This window comes from Carettochelys insculpta, chromosome 6 (assembly GCF_033958435.1).
Source record: "Carettochelys insculpta isolate YL-2023 chromosome 6, ASM3395843v1, whole genome shotgun sequence".
NCBI classification, from domain to species: domain Eukaryota; kingdom Metazoa; phylum Chordata; order Testudines; family Carettochelyidae; genus Carettochelys; species Carettochelys insculpta.
Genome location: NC_134142.1, coordinates 121,272,005 through 121,287,802, shown reverse-complemented (window position 1 = coordinate 121,287,802; position 15,798 = coordinate 121,272,005). Strand labels below are relative to the sequence as shown.

Genomic DNA, 15,798 nt, shown 5'->3' with positions numbered 1-15,798 from the left:
CAGGGGTCTCCCTGGAGAGTGACAGGGGCTCTCCCCATTGGTGGGTGGGGGGGACACCATGCTCGGAGCCATGGGGTAAGAAGCAGTGTCCCCTGTAAGCCGAGCGCTGGGGTGGCTCCCCACGAGAGTCAGACACCGTCCAGCTGATTAGCAGAGCACTCCCAGCCAGCAGCCTGGGTGTATGTGGGTGGTGCACATCCGCACATACCTGGGCGTGCACAAAATTTATTCCACCCATGGAGGGGGAGAAAAAACTGGCGGGAACCCCGGTCCAGGCTCGCGCTCACCTTTCTTGGCCTGCTTCTTGGTGGTCTTGCGGCAGGTGTTGGCCACGCCCGGGACGGACTTGATCTCGCTCTTGCTGACGGGCGGTGGGTGCAAAACGAGCTTGGGGGGGCGGGTGAGGCAGACTGGCAGCCCTGCCGCGCTCATGAGGATCCCAGTGATCCCTGGAGGAGAGATATGGGGAAAGGCCCTGAAAAGTCAGCTCCAGGGAAACCCCGACAGCCCCCAGTCCGTTCTGGCCAGTGGCCCAAAGCCCCCCGCCCTTCGACAAGGCCCATGGCTGCCCCTTGAACCTCCCTCGCCCCAGCCACTGGTGCCCCCACTAAAACCCAAAGGTGCCACCAGCCCACCACCCTTAGAGCCAACACCCTGACCTCATCCACCCCTACACCACAGCCCACAACTGCCCTCTTGTGCTGCATGGGCCCATCCCGCCCTCGGAGGGTAACCTCCAACCCCCCCAACACCAACAGGGACCCCCACCCCTTACAACAGGGCCACACTCGCTCCGTCCCCATTCCTCTGGGGGACAGACTCCTCCAGACCGGAACGGCCCCCCCGCCCAATCCCCTACTCCCAGCCCACTCCTGACACCCACACCAGACGTCTGCCCCCCACTTCCCCACAGCATCGCTTGCTCAGTCACGCTAGGCTCCCCCCTACCCTGCCTTCCTGGTCAGCTCCCTCACCTGCTAGGGCGGGGTTGACGGGGCTGGAGCCGTTGAGGTTCTTGACGGGGACGGTGGGAACTCTGAGGGGAAGGGGAGGAGGAAGGTCAGAAGTCAGGGTGGGGTCAGCCCCTGCCCCGCTGATTGACCCACCAGTCTCCAGAGGCCCCCCGCCCCATCTGAGGCCACCCGCCCCTGTCCCCAGAGCCCTGGCTGGAGAGCGGGGGGAGAGTGAGGAACCCCCCAAACAGGGAGGGTGCAGGAAGGTGGGTGGACCCCCCCAAGCTGAGGAAGGTTCAGCAGCACATTCACAAGAGACCAACCCACCGCACAGCCGGAGAAAGGGGCTGACTCAGCCAAGGCACATGGGTGACATGTTCCTCCTCTTCCCAGGATGACTTGTGCCCAGCCCTGAGTCGCTGGGCGGCCCAGAGCCACCCCAAGCTGCACCTTGCAGAAGCCGTCATGGTTGAGGGGACCCAACCAGACCAGCAGGTTTTGCAGGCGGCTAACATCCTGCCGTTCCCACGCCACGTGGGACAACCCGGTCCAGGAGGGGCCAGCGTGCAGCCAGGCTGGGCAGGAACACAGGGGAGTCACTCGATCTGGAAATACAACCCCCAGGGACGGCCATAGGCTGAGGGGAGCGAGGGCGAGATGCTGGAACCAATCTCTGGGCCCCACAAGGTCTGGTCCCGAAGAGTTCACGGTCTGGAGGACAAATGCGCTAACCCTCTGTGCCTGGTCTAAAACACCCCTCAGGCTACGGCTCCGCCTACTTCACACGCCTCTGTGGCAGCCCGTCAGCAGCACACAGCTCCAGTTCCGCCCAGAGAGTGCACAGGAAGGTTCCCTCGAAAACGGTCGTTTGCGAGTGGAATAAATTTTGTTTCGTGCACGGAGGGCTGTGCAGATGCGCACCACCCACAGAAACTGTGGGTGCTCTGCGCATCACCTGGGCGGCATTTTAATCTCTCCCAGGTAGCCGCCCCAGCGCTCAGCTTCCTGGGGAATGAAGCTGCACAGCCCTGCTAGCTGTCCTGCAGAAAGCCACGGTGGTGGCAGCTGAGCAAGGCCAGGTGCCGCTGCAGCACGACAGCAAGCGAGGTGACGGGATTTTGATACACACATCACCGAGGCGCCATCCAAGAGCTCGCTGCTAGGGCTGCCCCCACTTCCCCACAGAGGGCAGCGCTGCTCTGGCCCGGATCCCGGCGCTGGGACTCAACCGTGCACGATCTCGGGCTGAACCCAACGACCGCACCGCCCGAGACGGCACTGCAGAGAGGCAGAGGCTGCACCCAGCTGTGGGGAAACGCCCAGGCGGCAAAAACAGCGAGAAGTCCTGTGACGCCTTATAGACGAACAGATACTTTGGAGCATCAGCTTTCGTGGGCAAAGACCCGCTTCGTCCGACTTCTCGTTTTTTTTGCGGACAGGGACCAACCCAGCGACCCCTCCGATACTTGTCACCACGGAAAACCCAGGGGAAGAGCCCTGCTCTACAGCCAACCACGCTGCGCCTGGGAAACGGCAGACCTAGGAGTCAGGGGAGGCTGCGGGCTGGGTGTGTGTTGCCCTCTCACAACGCCCCCATTTCTTACTGGTGTCCGTCTTATTCATTCACACTTTGCCCTCCTTCTCCACCAATATTTGCACCTCTGAGGGCAAAGCGGAGGATGCTGATAGCGAAACAACACCCCCGTATTTTGCACCGGGGGAGGATCCGGCGTCCCATTCAGCAGCCCGGGAAGTGCCAAGCGGCCGGGGAATAGGAGACAGCTCCCGGGTGAGACAAAAGGGGCCAGGGGGCACAACGCCAGGGCCCAGTGTGCCCGGCCAAGCCAGAACGTGCCATTTCCTGGCAGGGCTGGGGTACGGGTGTTGGGGGATGCCGGGAGGATCCATTTCATTCCTGGGGGCAGCACCCCGGCAACAGAGGAGGGCGAGCCAGAACCGGGCACCTTCTGAGCTGGCCAACGGTTGCTGTAGCGACAGACCGAGGCCTAGCTCGCAAATCCTCCCGTCTAGAGACGTGCCCCCTCCCACTCCTTTTCTCTCGGTCTTTAGAAACCCGGCCAGAGTCTGCCAACTATTCACAGTCCCCTTTGTTCCCGTGGCCCTCCCCTCCCCTGCTCCTCCATGGGAAAGTTCCCCCGTGGGGTCACAGGCCCGGGGCGAACGGCGACAGAAGGCCGACGGCGACGCCAGACAAAGGCGAGAACCACGCTAATTAAAGGGCCAAGAAAGGGGATTTCTGGGGAGGGGGCGAGAGGTTTTCCTCCTCGGACAGGAGGGTGAAAAACTTTCTATGGGCCCTTTGATGCAGGCCCCCCTCCCACCGCTGGGCTGGGTGAAAGAATGTCCCAGAGCCTCATTCAGATTCAAAAGGGGGTCGGGGGGCCTCCCCGATTTTACGGTTAAAGAGGTCTCTGGTATTTGTTGAGGGGGGCAGAGAGGGGCCGTAGCGGGGGCTCCAGTCACAAGCGGCTTTATTTCTTCCTGAGGCGCTTTCCTCCCCCCAGAGGTTTGTTCCCTCCAAATCTGTACGGCACAAAACAGCCACCATGAAGATTCTGGGTCCGATCCTCAGCGGGCGTAAGTCAGAAGGTGAAGTCAATGGAGCGAAGGCTGGGGATCCGGCTCAGTGACTCCCCAGGAGCATCAGGCGAGTTACGCCGGTGGGGATCAGGGCCTTGGTGTTTCCTCCATTGTCTGTAGCTAAAACCCCCTGGCCGGTCATGAGTGAAACGCCCAGGTCGTAAGGGCTGGAAGGGTGTGGCTGGCTGCTGGGGTCCGGACCACCCTTAGCTGGTGTAAACGCACCCTGCACCCCTTGGCTGGGACTGACTCACAGGGGAACTGCTAGTTCCACCCAGCTCCGTCTCCTACTTCTGACAGTGGTTGGCATTAGCTGCTGCAAAAGATTCTATGAGCCCCCCCAGGAGCAGGTGAGGAATAATCTCCCCCCCACAAGGCTCCAATCCCTACTAGAGACCGGCTTTATCCCTGCAGCAGAAGGCTTAATATCACCGTTACAACTCTGGCTATTCTTAAGAGCAAGGGAAACGTCCAGTCCCTTTTTGAGCCTTGCTAGGTCGTTGGTCTCAACAACATCCTGCGGCAGTGAGTTCCCCGGAGAATGAAAAAGCGTACGGAAAAGCATTTCCTTCCATCGTTTCTGAACTTCCCCCTCCCACCACCTCACCGACTCTGCCTTGCTCTTAAGTTACGATTCAGGGAGAGGAGCTGATCTCCTGTCTCTAGGCTACCTGGGATTTTACAGAGTCCCCTCATGAACCCTCTCACCCATCTCCTCTCTAAGGCAGCAATCCCGATCTTTTTCAATCTCACCACCCTTCCCCAAAGCCCTCTAATCCTATCACACCCTTCCACAGACCGGGACAACAGGCCCTGCCGGTGGCATCCAGGCGAGGCCACCCCACTGACTGAGGCGCTGTTATTTGACTTCCCTTTCCTCTCCCTCCTAGCGCAGCTGCACAGCGAGCAGAGTCACCAGGGAGCTACCGACCATGACAACCTATTCCTGAGCCGAGGCAGTCACAGCCGCGGCGCCCGAGCAGTTTACGTTTCCGCCGCAATAAAGGCGACGGAATGCGCGTTGAACTTCAGCGATCACGTTGCCCGTTCCCCTGGCTTGTCCAGGTCTCCCTGAAGTTCCTCGGAGCCCTCTCTGGTCCTAACTCACCGTAGTATCTTTACAAACAAAACACACCCGCAAGCAGCCCGGTAGCACCTTCAAGACTCAACTTTGTTTATTAGGGAACGAGCTTTCATGGGAAAGGATCTTCCTCAGTCTTGAAGGTGCTCCGGGACTGCTCAGTTTTCTTTGTGAAGCTACAGACCAACCCGGCTACCCTCCAAAACATCTTTGCGTCTGAGGCACATTGTGCTGTCCACGCCCCTTCCCAGATCCCGGATAAACACATGCAGCCGAGTACAGAAACTCCACCCTTCCATTCGCCTTCTCCCGGGCTGAGGACTGACCACGGGACTCTACTATTTGCTTTGCCTCCGCTGTTTGCTTTCCCCCACCACGCTGCCTCCCATCCCACGGCTGGGTTTGCCAAAGGCCTGCCTTCGAAACAGCAGCAAAGCCAGAAGGAAAGCCAAGGCCCCGGGTGAAATCGACGCAGCGGACGCACGGTTCCAGACAGGCAGCTGCCAGGGACCAACCTGTCCTACTGTGGCAGAAGTACGCCCAGAGACCAGGCCAAGGGCGCAGGGCACCAGAAGCAAACGGCAGGGCCCCTGGGGGAGGCTCCTGTTTCCTGAACACAGCTAAAGGACCAGCTGGGCGGAGCGAGTACTGGAGAGGTCACCCCAGGGCGAGCTTCCCCGTTCAGTGCTGCCAACGGGGCATTTGGCCTCTTAGCCAAGGATCAGTGACATGGGTAATGGAGCCAGTTGGGACAGCAATGGGAGGCGGCGTTTCCTGTCAGCTGAGAGCTGGGGTGGCTGCCCAGGAGACAGTCAGCCCTGCCCAGCTGACTGGCAGAGCGCCTGCAGCCGGCAGCGTGTGTTTATAGGGTGGTACGCATCCGCACACGGCTGGAGCACAAAATTCATTCCGCTGGCGGACGGAAAACATTAGCGGCAGTGCTGACTGGAGGGCTGGCCTCTGGGGACGTGGGCACCCAGGACCTGGAACGACCCCTGCCCCCTTCCCAAACCGATTCGTTAAGAACTCCCCCGGGGGAGCTGATGCAGCCGCTCACTCACCCAGAGGCGATCAGCACACGGGACTGGGCGATGGCCAGGCGCTGCAGGTGGGCGCGGTTCAGGGTGCCGAGGCTGGCGCACGTGGCTTTCCCATTGGCGGCGGGCGGGCTGGCAGCCAAGCTCAGGGCTGGCGTGCTGGCCGCCTGCCTCTGGCTCACCTGGGTGGCCAAGGTCTTCTGCGAGCCACGTGCGGTGGCTGGGGCGTCCAGGGCCTTGAGGCCAGGGGCTGGGACTGGGGGCTTGGAGCTGCTGGGCAGGGAGGGGGCTTTACGCTGCTGCTGCTGCTGCTGCTGGGGGGCCACAGCGCCGGTCCCGCCGGAGGCCCCAGCTGTGACAGCTGCCTTGACGCTCATGACCAGAAGGCACTGGGGGCAGGTGCAAGGAGGAACCTGGGGGGAGCTGGCCAACCCTGGGCTGGCCGGCCACGACTGGGACTTGGGCAGGGTGCCGGTGACCAGTGGGTAGACCAGGTCGAGGCGGCGGCGGATGCGGCGCTTGCGCTGGGTCTGCCGGTTGATCTGGCCCATGGTGCTGAAGTCGATGACGTAGCAGAAGCCAATGGAGGTGAGGTCGATCCAGGGGTGCTGCTTCTCGTAGGCGTGCTGGATGGTGATGCCTACCTCCATGTCGTAGGGCGTCCAGGAGCCGCTGTCGTTCTCCCACTCCCACACCACGCCCTTGCCCGGCGCCGAGGAGGGGTCATAGTAACTGCGCCGCACTGGGCGGATGGTGCCTGTATAGAGCAGGGAGGAACAGAGGTGATCAGAGCCTGTGGGGACCAGGCTGTGCGTATGCCTCCCTCTGCACAGAAGGGGTACAAGGCAAGGGACCCACACTGATATGCCTTCTCATCTTTTCTATCCATGTGCAGAATAAATATTGTTATGTGAGCCCAGGCAGGCACAAATGTGCACCACCCATAGAAACACCAGCTCAGCTATGGGGGCTCTACTAAACATCCGGGCGGCACCGGACTCTCTCCTGAGCGATCGCACAGGTGCACAGCTTACAGGGAACACCGACTCATACCCTCCACGGCACAGGTGGGGGTAGAAGCCGGGAGATGCAAACAACACCAACTCAAAGCAAGATGCCAGAGACTTAGACTGCAGTTGAAACTGATGAGCGTTTAGGAGCATGCGCCAGTGTTCCCTGTAAGCTGTGTGCCTGTGCGGCCGCTCAGGAGAAATTCCAATGCCGCTCCAGGTAGGCTGCGCATTCCTACGGGTGGTGCACATTTAACGCTGCCTTGGTGCACATAAAATCTATTCCGCACGTCAATGGAAATGATGAAGAGAGAACGCGGGCAGAGACCGTTTCTTGCATTATGGAAAACGTCACATCCGCTTAAGGGAAAGGGCTGTTCTTGTATCACTTTACCCATTGGCACACCCGCACCTGTGGCCTCTCATCCATCAGGCCTCATCTACACTAGAGTCCTAGAGTCCAAGGCCCGACAGGTCTGCTGGGAGCTTCTTGTCTGACCTCCCGTCTAACGCCACTCGCCCAGAAACAATTCCCGGAGCAGAGCTTTTGATAAACACATGATGATTTTGAAGATTGGTGCCGCTGGAGAATCCCCCTGCGAGCCTTGCTCAGTGGTTCACTACCCTCCCTGTCAGAAAGGGAAGGGTTCGCTAGTTGAGTTCATACGCACTCATGAACAAAGCAGGTCAAACCAGCCAAAGGACTGGGTTTTGTTTCTTTACCAGTGTAATCTCATCTACTCCGGGGCTTTTACCAGCACAGCTATGCTGCTGAGAGGTGCATGGAGCCAGCCTTAATCCAGCTGGTAGCAGTGTGTCCTTCCATCCACAGATTTGCAAATAAAGTCCACGCCCATGTTGCACTCATACAACTAAACCAATTTAAGTCACACCAACGGGACTTAGAAGTGCGGCCGAGGGGCTCAGGTGGAATGGAGACCTTTGTTGGCTACCAACACTAATTCTGTTAAAACTCTGTAAAAGGCAGAAAATTTACATTCAAGAGTTCCACAAATAGCCTCCACTCTGGCCCCACCTCCTTGGTATCTGCTAGGGCTGCTGATGTGGAGATTATAGATACAGATATCGTGTAGTCAACAGGGTAGAAAACGTAGCCTGATCTTTCTTTCTCCAAACATCACCGTTTCCAAATGATGTTGGCAGCAATGGTATCGGTTGAATCAGACTTGACCGCAGCTTGGCACTGTCTGTACCACCCCGCACCAGGCCAGCTAAGTGAGTCCCAGAAGTAGCTACCTTTTATAGAAGTTAAGCCACAGGTATGCTGAGCATCACTATTTCTGGGCTGTAGGCGGAGGGGTAAAGGGAGGGATGCATGTCTGGTGTTTTGTTTTTTTAAAGAAACATTTCGTACCACTCACACAAAAAATTAGGCTGTCCATTAAGTGTAACTAACTCAACATGAAACATTTTTTACAATTGTGATTAATTTTTGAGTTAATCGCAATTAAATGCGTCTTTAATCACACCGCTAAAATTAAGACTGACTACTGAAATACATTTCAATATTTTTGGATGTTCTACCACATTGTCAAATAAATTGATTTCATTTAATCATTTAAAATGTTCGCCGAGTTTAACAATTTTTAATTACGAATGTTTCATTACTAAACCAAGTAACCTCAACAGCACTGACGACGTTACTTCGTTTAGTAACAGAACGTTTGTAACTAAACATTGTTAAGCTCGGCGAACATTTAAAATGATTAAATGGAACTTCCCGAGCTACCTGTTTTTACTTTTATTTTAAAATTGATTTCAATTACAATATAGTACAAGTTGCACAAAGGGCTCACTTTATATTACAGCTTGAACCTCTCTCCAGTGTGGCACTCTTGGGACCTGACCGGTGCTCAACCAGAGAATTTGCCGAACCACAACAGGTCAATATTGTCTAGCAGCATTACCAACACTTCCACTGAGTATTGGACTCTTAGAAGATATTTAGGGGTAAATTAGAGCTGAATAACGGCACAAAACACAGAGAGCCACGAATGCTACGGGACCATGGGAAATTTGGCCACACCCTAGATAACTGGTTGTCTGGCTAACTAAAATCATGCTGGACCATGGATATGCCAGATTAGACAGGTGCAACCTGTCTTTTTTATTACAAATATTTGCACTGGAAAAATTACAAGCCAACAATGGTATTTTTCCCAGTTCCCCTCAAACACGTACAGTAGTGTAATCTTTATTGTGAAAGCATAACTTGCACGTGTAGATTTCTTTGTTTATTACATAACTACCCCCAAAAACACAACATGAGAATGGCCATTATTGGGTCAGACCAAAGGTCCATCAAGCCCAGCGTCCCGTCTGCTGACAGTGGCCAGTGCCAGGTGCCCCAGAGAGGGGTGGACCAAAGAAAATGATCAAGTGACTTGTCTCCTGCCATCCATCTCCAGCCTCTGACAAACAGAGGCCAGGGACACCATTGCTACCCCCTGGCTAATAGCCTTTTATGGACCTAACCTCCATGAATTTACCTAGCTCTTCTTTGAGCTCTCTTTATAGTCCGAGCCTTCACAGCCTCCTCTGGCGAGGAGTTCCACAGGTTGACTGTGTGCCGTGTGAAAAAGAACTTTCTTTTATCAGTTTTAAGCCTGCTGCCCATTAGTTTCACTTGGTGTCCTCTAGTTCTTATACTATGGGAACAAGTAAATAACTTCTCTTTATTCACCCTCCTCATGATTTTACATACCTCTACCACATCCCACCTTAGTCTCTTTTCTAAAAAGTCCCAGTCTCTTCAACCTCTCCTCATATGTGACCCATTCCAAACCCCTCGTCATTTTAGTCGCCCTTTTCTGAACCTTTTCTAATGCCAAAATATCTTTTTTAACGTGAGGAGATCACATCTGTATGCAGTAGCCAAGATGTGGGCGTACCGTAGTTTTATAAAGCAGCAGTAAAATAGTCTTATTTTCTATCCCTTTTTTAATAATTCCTAACATCTTGTTTGCTTTTCTGAGTGCCGCTGCACGCTGCAGGGATGTTTTTAGAGAACGATCCGTGATAACCCCAGGATCTCTTTGCTGATTAGTCATAGCTAAATTAGCTACAATGCAGGAGCCTATAAATCCACTCAGTCCTACTTCTTGTTCAGATAATCTCCGGGGGAAACAAGAGTTATGGGCGATAGTGCTGTCCTTTGATGGTTTACGACAATGATTAATTGCACAATTAATTGTTTTAATTGCTTGACAGACCTAAAAAAAATTGTTACAGGCAACACAAGCTAGACAGCATGGCTCTGACTACAGACCTTGCAAAGAATCCATTCTAGACAATGGATTATAAAATGACACGGTTCTGATCCAGTATCCTATGGGGGACGTCTGGACATTATTCCTTCCAGTGCTGCCCAGTTCCGTAGTCTATGCAGACTGAAGGATGCCTACTACTACTGCTGCCCAGTTTGTGGGTCTCGCCAGCTCCAACACTACTGTGGTTTAAAACCCTGCTTGGCTTATTCTGAGAGCATGAGATCTCAGGGAGAGACACATCCATGGCACATAATGTCTCCACTGCGTCTCCCCTCTGCCCCCAGTGCTGCTGCTTCTGAAGTCAGCAGCACAAACCATGGACTTTGACACTGCAGGATCGAACCTCTTGCGGAAAAGAAAAAATAACTGTTGTAGCCCTACATGCCAGGCTGCATCCAGTCACTCTTGCACCAAACAAACGGGGAGCTGCCAGATCCAGCTCTGCGTGAGATCTGGGAACCCCCCAAATAAGCTTCTAGAGGCTTAAGAAAAACCCCAGCCATAAACTTCACCAATCAGTTCTAATGACAGATGCTTATTAGAAATCCCATTGCAGCAGGAGAGCCCAGTGGTTAGGGCTCCAGTGTGGGATTTAGGATGCCTTCCCTGCTCCGGCACCGACTTCCTGCATGTTCTTGGGCACGTCCATTATTTCTTTGGGCCTCAACACCGCATCAGTAAATTGGAGAGACACACACGGGTGGGATAAATATGAGAGCCTGTGTGACACCCAGACACTGCAAAAGGGGAAGCAAAATAGAAAACCCTCAATTTTGCAGCTCATCACGTGAGCAAAGAAAGGCTAAACCTGACAACTGGAGATTAATTACCCATCAACCTTCGTAATAATGCAGGTAAGCATGCTGCAAAGCAGGGTGCCCAGAATGGGGGCAGGTCCCCTCGGGGCGGGGCGGGAAATTTCTTAAGGGGGCATGACTGACTATCGGGGTCCCAGACTCACCCACCTCATTACAAATGTTAGACTGTGTTACTGTTTTTATGTCTGTGTATTCCCATTTATGCACCAATTAATAAAGTTTTTACATCTCACAAAACGTATTCTTACACACACCGAAAGGGGGCTTTTTCATAGGAACATAACTGACGTTTCGGTCGGTTCGGTTTACATCAGGTAGAGTGGGGGACCCTGCTAATTTCAGGGACAAAAACCGGGACCCGACATGAAGTCAGAGCTGGTCTGCTTAGCAGTTTGGTTCTGCTGCTATTATTCTGGTGCGATTCCACCCACACACTTAGATCACTACAACCCCTCGCACGGGTTACACATATTGCTACAGCTTTTACCTCTCCTCAAAGAGGAACCGTTACTCCCATATAAAGTGCCATGATTTTGGGGTACAGCCCCCCCCAAATTTTGCCAGCTCCAGCACTTTATTACTCTCCTTGGGAGGTCATGCTAGATTATTAAAGCACCGGAATGTGTTACCAACAGAGCTGGTGGAATCTCCATCCCTGGAGGTTTTTAAGTACCGGTTTGACAATGTCCTGGCTGGGATGATTTAGTTGGGGTTGATCCTGCTTTAGGCAGGGGGCTGGACTGGATGACCTACTCAGGTTCCTTCCAGCTCTCGGATTCTAGGATTCTATTAATGATGCACATTAGCGAGGCAGGACACAGGAGGTTAACTGCTCCCATCAGGACAGAATTCACCAGTCAATTACTCATTTGAGTCTTCAGTATAAAAAAAATAAAGATCAACTGCCCCTCCTGGAGAAAGGCCACACAATGAGCTGGGTGGGGGACAAAAGGGGGGTTTGCTGAGGGAGCTCAGTGTAGGGTGGGGCGAGAAATCAGGCTCCAAACAGTAGAAAGTGGGTTACAAATCCCCAGCTCTGTAATTTATTCTAATCCCCGATGAGCCGGGGAAGGAGCCAGCATTGGCATTCAGCATCTGGCAGGGCCAGCGCCAGAAAGCCCCCATCCTGCCCACCCCCAGCCAGAGCCGGGCGGCTGGCTTTCCCATTCAAGAGGGACAATAGCTATTCAAGACCCAGCTGGGGTCGTGACCCCCCCCACATCAGAGCGCCTTAATGACCCAAAATAACAACATTCAGAGCAAGCCAGCCAGAGGCAGAACAATTCCCCATTCAGCTCTGTGGCCTGGGGGGGGGAAGGAAGGGGGGGCAGCTAGCTGCCCCACCCCTCTCCCAACATCAGAGCCCCTATCTCACCAACACACCCTGCCTGCCCCTCAGACAGAACAGGAAAGAGGGGGTCCCCACTGGGAGCTCCCACCCCCTCCTTTGGAGACCGACTCCCCATCCCTCCAAACTGGGGGTTGGGGAGGCTCTCTGCAGCTCAGGCCTGTACAAAATGATGCTTTCCCGCCCCACCATCACACCAGGGGAGATCTCAGGGCTGGGAGCGGGGTGGGTGTAACTCTGTGCCAGGAGCACCCGCCCCAGTGGCCTCCCTTGCCACTAGGGAAAGGGAGCCACAGATGGGTGCAGTCACCTCCAGGGGCCCCAACCACTGGTGTGTGTGAGAGAGTGAGAGAGACAACCACTGGCACCTGTAGCTTCTCAGTGTGTGTGCGTGTGTGCGTCCCCGTCCGTCCGTCCGTCCAGAAGGGCTGCCCACCCCCTGGGTCACCCGACCCCCAGGTATCCCAGGCACCCCACTTAGGGTCATCCCACCCTCTCCCCCCATCCCCAGCTCACCCTGGCACCCGTCTGGGCAGTGGGCAATGGATCTCTGGCCATTGCACCTGGGGGGAGTGTATTATGGACAGTCCCCACGAGGGTACCTGGCCCAATGAACCTGGACTGACAACGTGGCTGTCTCTACGGCGACCAGCTCACTGAGTGGGTGCATTTCAGAAGACCCCAGCCCAAGCAAGTCCAGCGGGAGGGGTCGGGGAGGGCTGAGCCGCATGCTGCCGGGGGAGAGGTGCCTGCAGCGGGAACAGCCCCAGGCTCTCCTGGGAGCAGCCGGGGAGAGGGGCGTCATGTCCCACCACACACACCCACTGCTACCGATGTCTCTGGCGCTGCCCCACAGCCAGCATCACCCCTTGCGTCGATGGGTCACCAAGCCCAGGGGCTGGCCAAGGAGCCCTCCTGGCCCCACGGCGGCCCCAGCCCCAGTTGTCTGCCCTTCCCCCCACCCACAGCACAGCTTCACCCAAGAGGCAGCCCTTCCCCACTTCATTACAAAGCAGGGAGCTCCAGAGTCTGCCCAGCCCAGCCCAGCCCAGCCCAGCTGGGGTCCTCGCCAGCCCCAACTTGTCCTCCCGCCTAACCCCGTCCTTGTGCCCCTGACACACCCCACGCTGCCACCTCTCCGCCCTCCGGTCCCAGCCCCCTCCGACTCTGGCTCCACCACGCCCTCCCAGGTGCACAGAGAGGTGCCAGGTTGGGCACGGTCGGCCCTCCCCACCTGGCACCCTGGGGGAGCTGCCCCACCTGCAGCCTCTTCCCCGCTCCTCTAGGGATGAGCCGGGGAATCCCCAGCCCGGTGTGAGCTCACAGGCGCCCAGGGATTTCCAGGCAAGCCAGGGTCTGGGCGGTTTTCCTGGGTATTTTCCTGTTCTCGGAAACACCCACGCACCCCGTCCTTCCCATTGCCAGATGTGGGGAGCTCAGGCGCAGCTGGGCTGGGCACACCAGCCTCTCAGTCTACGCCTGAAAGCAACACGGTCACCAGCCTGACACATGTGGGGAACCAGCCCCCCGGCTCTGCCTGTAGCCCTCAATCCCAACCCCCTGCCACCCCAGCCCTACCCATGTCCCCACTCCTCTATCCCAGCCCTGGGTTCCCTCAGCTCTGCATGTGTCCCTCAATCCCAACCCCCAGGCGCTGCTTGCCCAGCCCTCCCAGTGCCTCTCAATCCAGTCGATACAGCGTGATATGGAGCAGGGCCCTACAGGGCAGCAAGAAGACAGAACAACCCGAGACAGGGCAATCCGGGACGGGCTCCCTAGCCCCGGAGCGATCCGATCCAGGCCAGGCTAGGCCAGGCCGGTCCCTTCCCCCTCGCCCCACTCACCGGTGTCCTGGCGGAACTGGTGCATGGAGTGCAGGTCCAGCAGGTAGGGCGCCAGCCGCCGGTCCGCCTGGCCCAGCACCACGCTGCCCGCCCGCGGCCCGGCCCGGATCACCGCCTCGATGTGGTGGCTCACGGCCGGGCTGTAAGGTCTCCAGCGGCCGTGCTCGTTCAGCCATTCCCACACCACCACGGCCGAGGCCAGCAGCATGGCTCCGCCGGCCGGGCTCAGCGCCGCATCGGTCCGCGACCTTTGCAACAAATCGGCGGGGATCTCGGGGCTGCTTTTTTTTGGGGGGGGGGGGGGCGGGGGGAGCTGCTCGCTTTCACTTCCCCCTCCCTGCAACGTGCCCCCCCGGCGTCCCCTTGCAGCACCCGCTCATTGCACACACGGGGCGCTGCTCTGCAATGGGCGCCCGAGACGGGGATTAGCTCGCTCCGGAGGGAAGCTAATGGGGGTTGGGGGGGGCTTAGTTACACCAGTTGCAGCTCCTCCGTCTCCCGCTGCTGCGTCTCTCTGCAACACGCCCTTCTGGAAATTTCATGCTCTAGTTTTTTTTTCCCCTTTTCCCTCCCCCTTTCTCCCCCCTTTGCACGGGATGAGCAGCGGCTCCACCTCCCTGTTGCTCTCCTGTCTCCTTTTAAAGGACTGCGGGTTTCCCCGGACGCAGGCAGGGAAATGCAAGCGGTCACCCAGCGCGACGTCCCCTTTGCAGAGCCTGCGAGCGATGTCCCATTGCACGGCCCGGCTGCTTCCTCCCCTCCTGCCTATTGCACCGTCCCCAGACAACGTCCCTGCGTCGCTCCAGGCTGCAGCCGGGGAGTGCGAGCCGCAGCCGTGCGAGCTCTCGGGAGCGCAGCGTCTCGAGCGCCCTCGCGCCAGCTGCCCCCCTCCCCTCTCTCCCCACATTACCTCATGCCCGGCCCCGGCCCCGCCCCCCGCGCGCCGCGGCGCCACCTACCGGCCACGAGCCGGAACTTGGCAGCAGCTGCACGATTGGAGCGAGCCATCTTACCCCCAAACGGGGAATTTCACCTGGGGGTTAAACCATTGGGGTGGGGGGGGGAGATTCCTACCATACATCTCTCCCCCGCATAGCTGGCATAATACCCTTTCCCTTCCACAGCCCTCTGCACCCCCAGTCCCAACCTTCTGCCCCCGGTATCCCAGCCTTGTACCCCAGCTCTGTCGCACAACCCCAATATCCCTGGCCTGCACACCTCACTCTGTCTTGCAACTCCAACCTCCAGCCCCCCAATCTTCCAGCCCTGCACCCCCACCTCTGCCCCTTGGAGTGTGCTGGTGCCCCTCAATCCCAACCCACAGCCCCCCAACTGTGCTCCACAACCCCAAACTGCAGCCCCCCATGTCCCAGCCATGCACCTCAACTCTGTTCCACAAGCCCAACCTGCAGCCCCTCAGTATCCCAGCCCTGCACCCCCACCTCTGCCCCTTGGAGCCTGCTGGTGCCTCTCACTCCCGACCTGCAGCCCCCCAACTCTGCTCCACAACCCCAAACTGCAGCCCCAAATATTAAAGCCCTGCACCCCCAGCTCTGCCCCCTTGAGCCTGCAGGGGCCCCTCAACCCGTACTGCAGCCCCACAATATCCTAGAGCTTTGCATGCTCATCGCTGCCCTGCAATGTCAACTTGGAGTCCCCTGTAATCTTTAACCCAGCCCCCTGGAGTCTGCTTCTGCCCCTCGGTCCCACCGGCAGCCCCTCCAGTATCCTAGCCCTGCATCCCAGCTGTGCCTCGCAACTCCAGCCTGCTGCTGCCCCCTAATCCCTGCCCCCTGGAGCCAGCTGCTGCCCCCAG

General features: G+C 57.1%; 1 protein-coding gene across 1 annotated transcript in view; it reads right to left on the bottom strand.

Moving 5' to 3' along the window:
- Window positions 1–14,770, bottom strand: part of DTX4 (deltex E3 ubiquitin ligase 4) — a 31,226-nt gene extending 16,456 nt beyond the window's left edge. Inside the window, exons 1-4 of the mRNA XM_074998128.1 lie at window positions 13,983–14,770; window positions 5,697–6,429; window positions 975–1,036; window positions 288–449 (exon numbers count right to left, since the gene is read on the bottom strand). Of these exons, the coding sequence (XP_074854229.1) occupies window positions 288–449; window positions 975–1,036; window positions 5,697–6,429; window positions 13,983–14,190 (1,165 nt within the window). The 5' untranslated portion in view covers window positions 14,191–14,770. The remainder of the gene's footprint in view (window positions 1–287; window positions 450–974; window positions 1,037–5,696; window positions 6,430–13,982) is intronic.
- Between the last annotated feature and the right edge of the window lie 1,028 nt (window positions 14,771–15,798).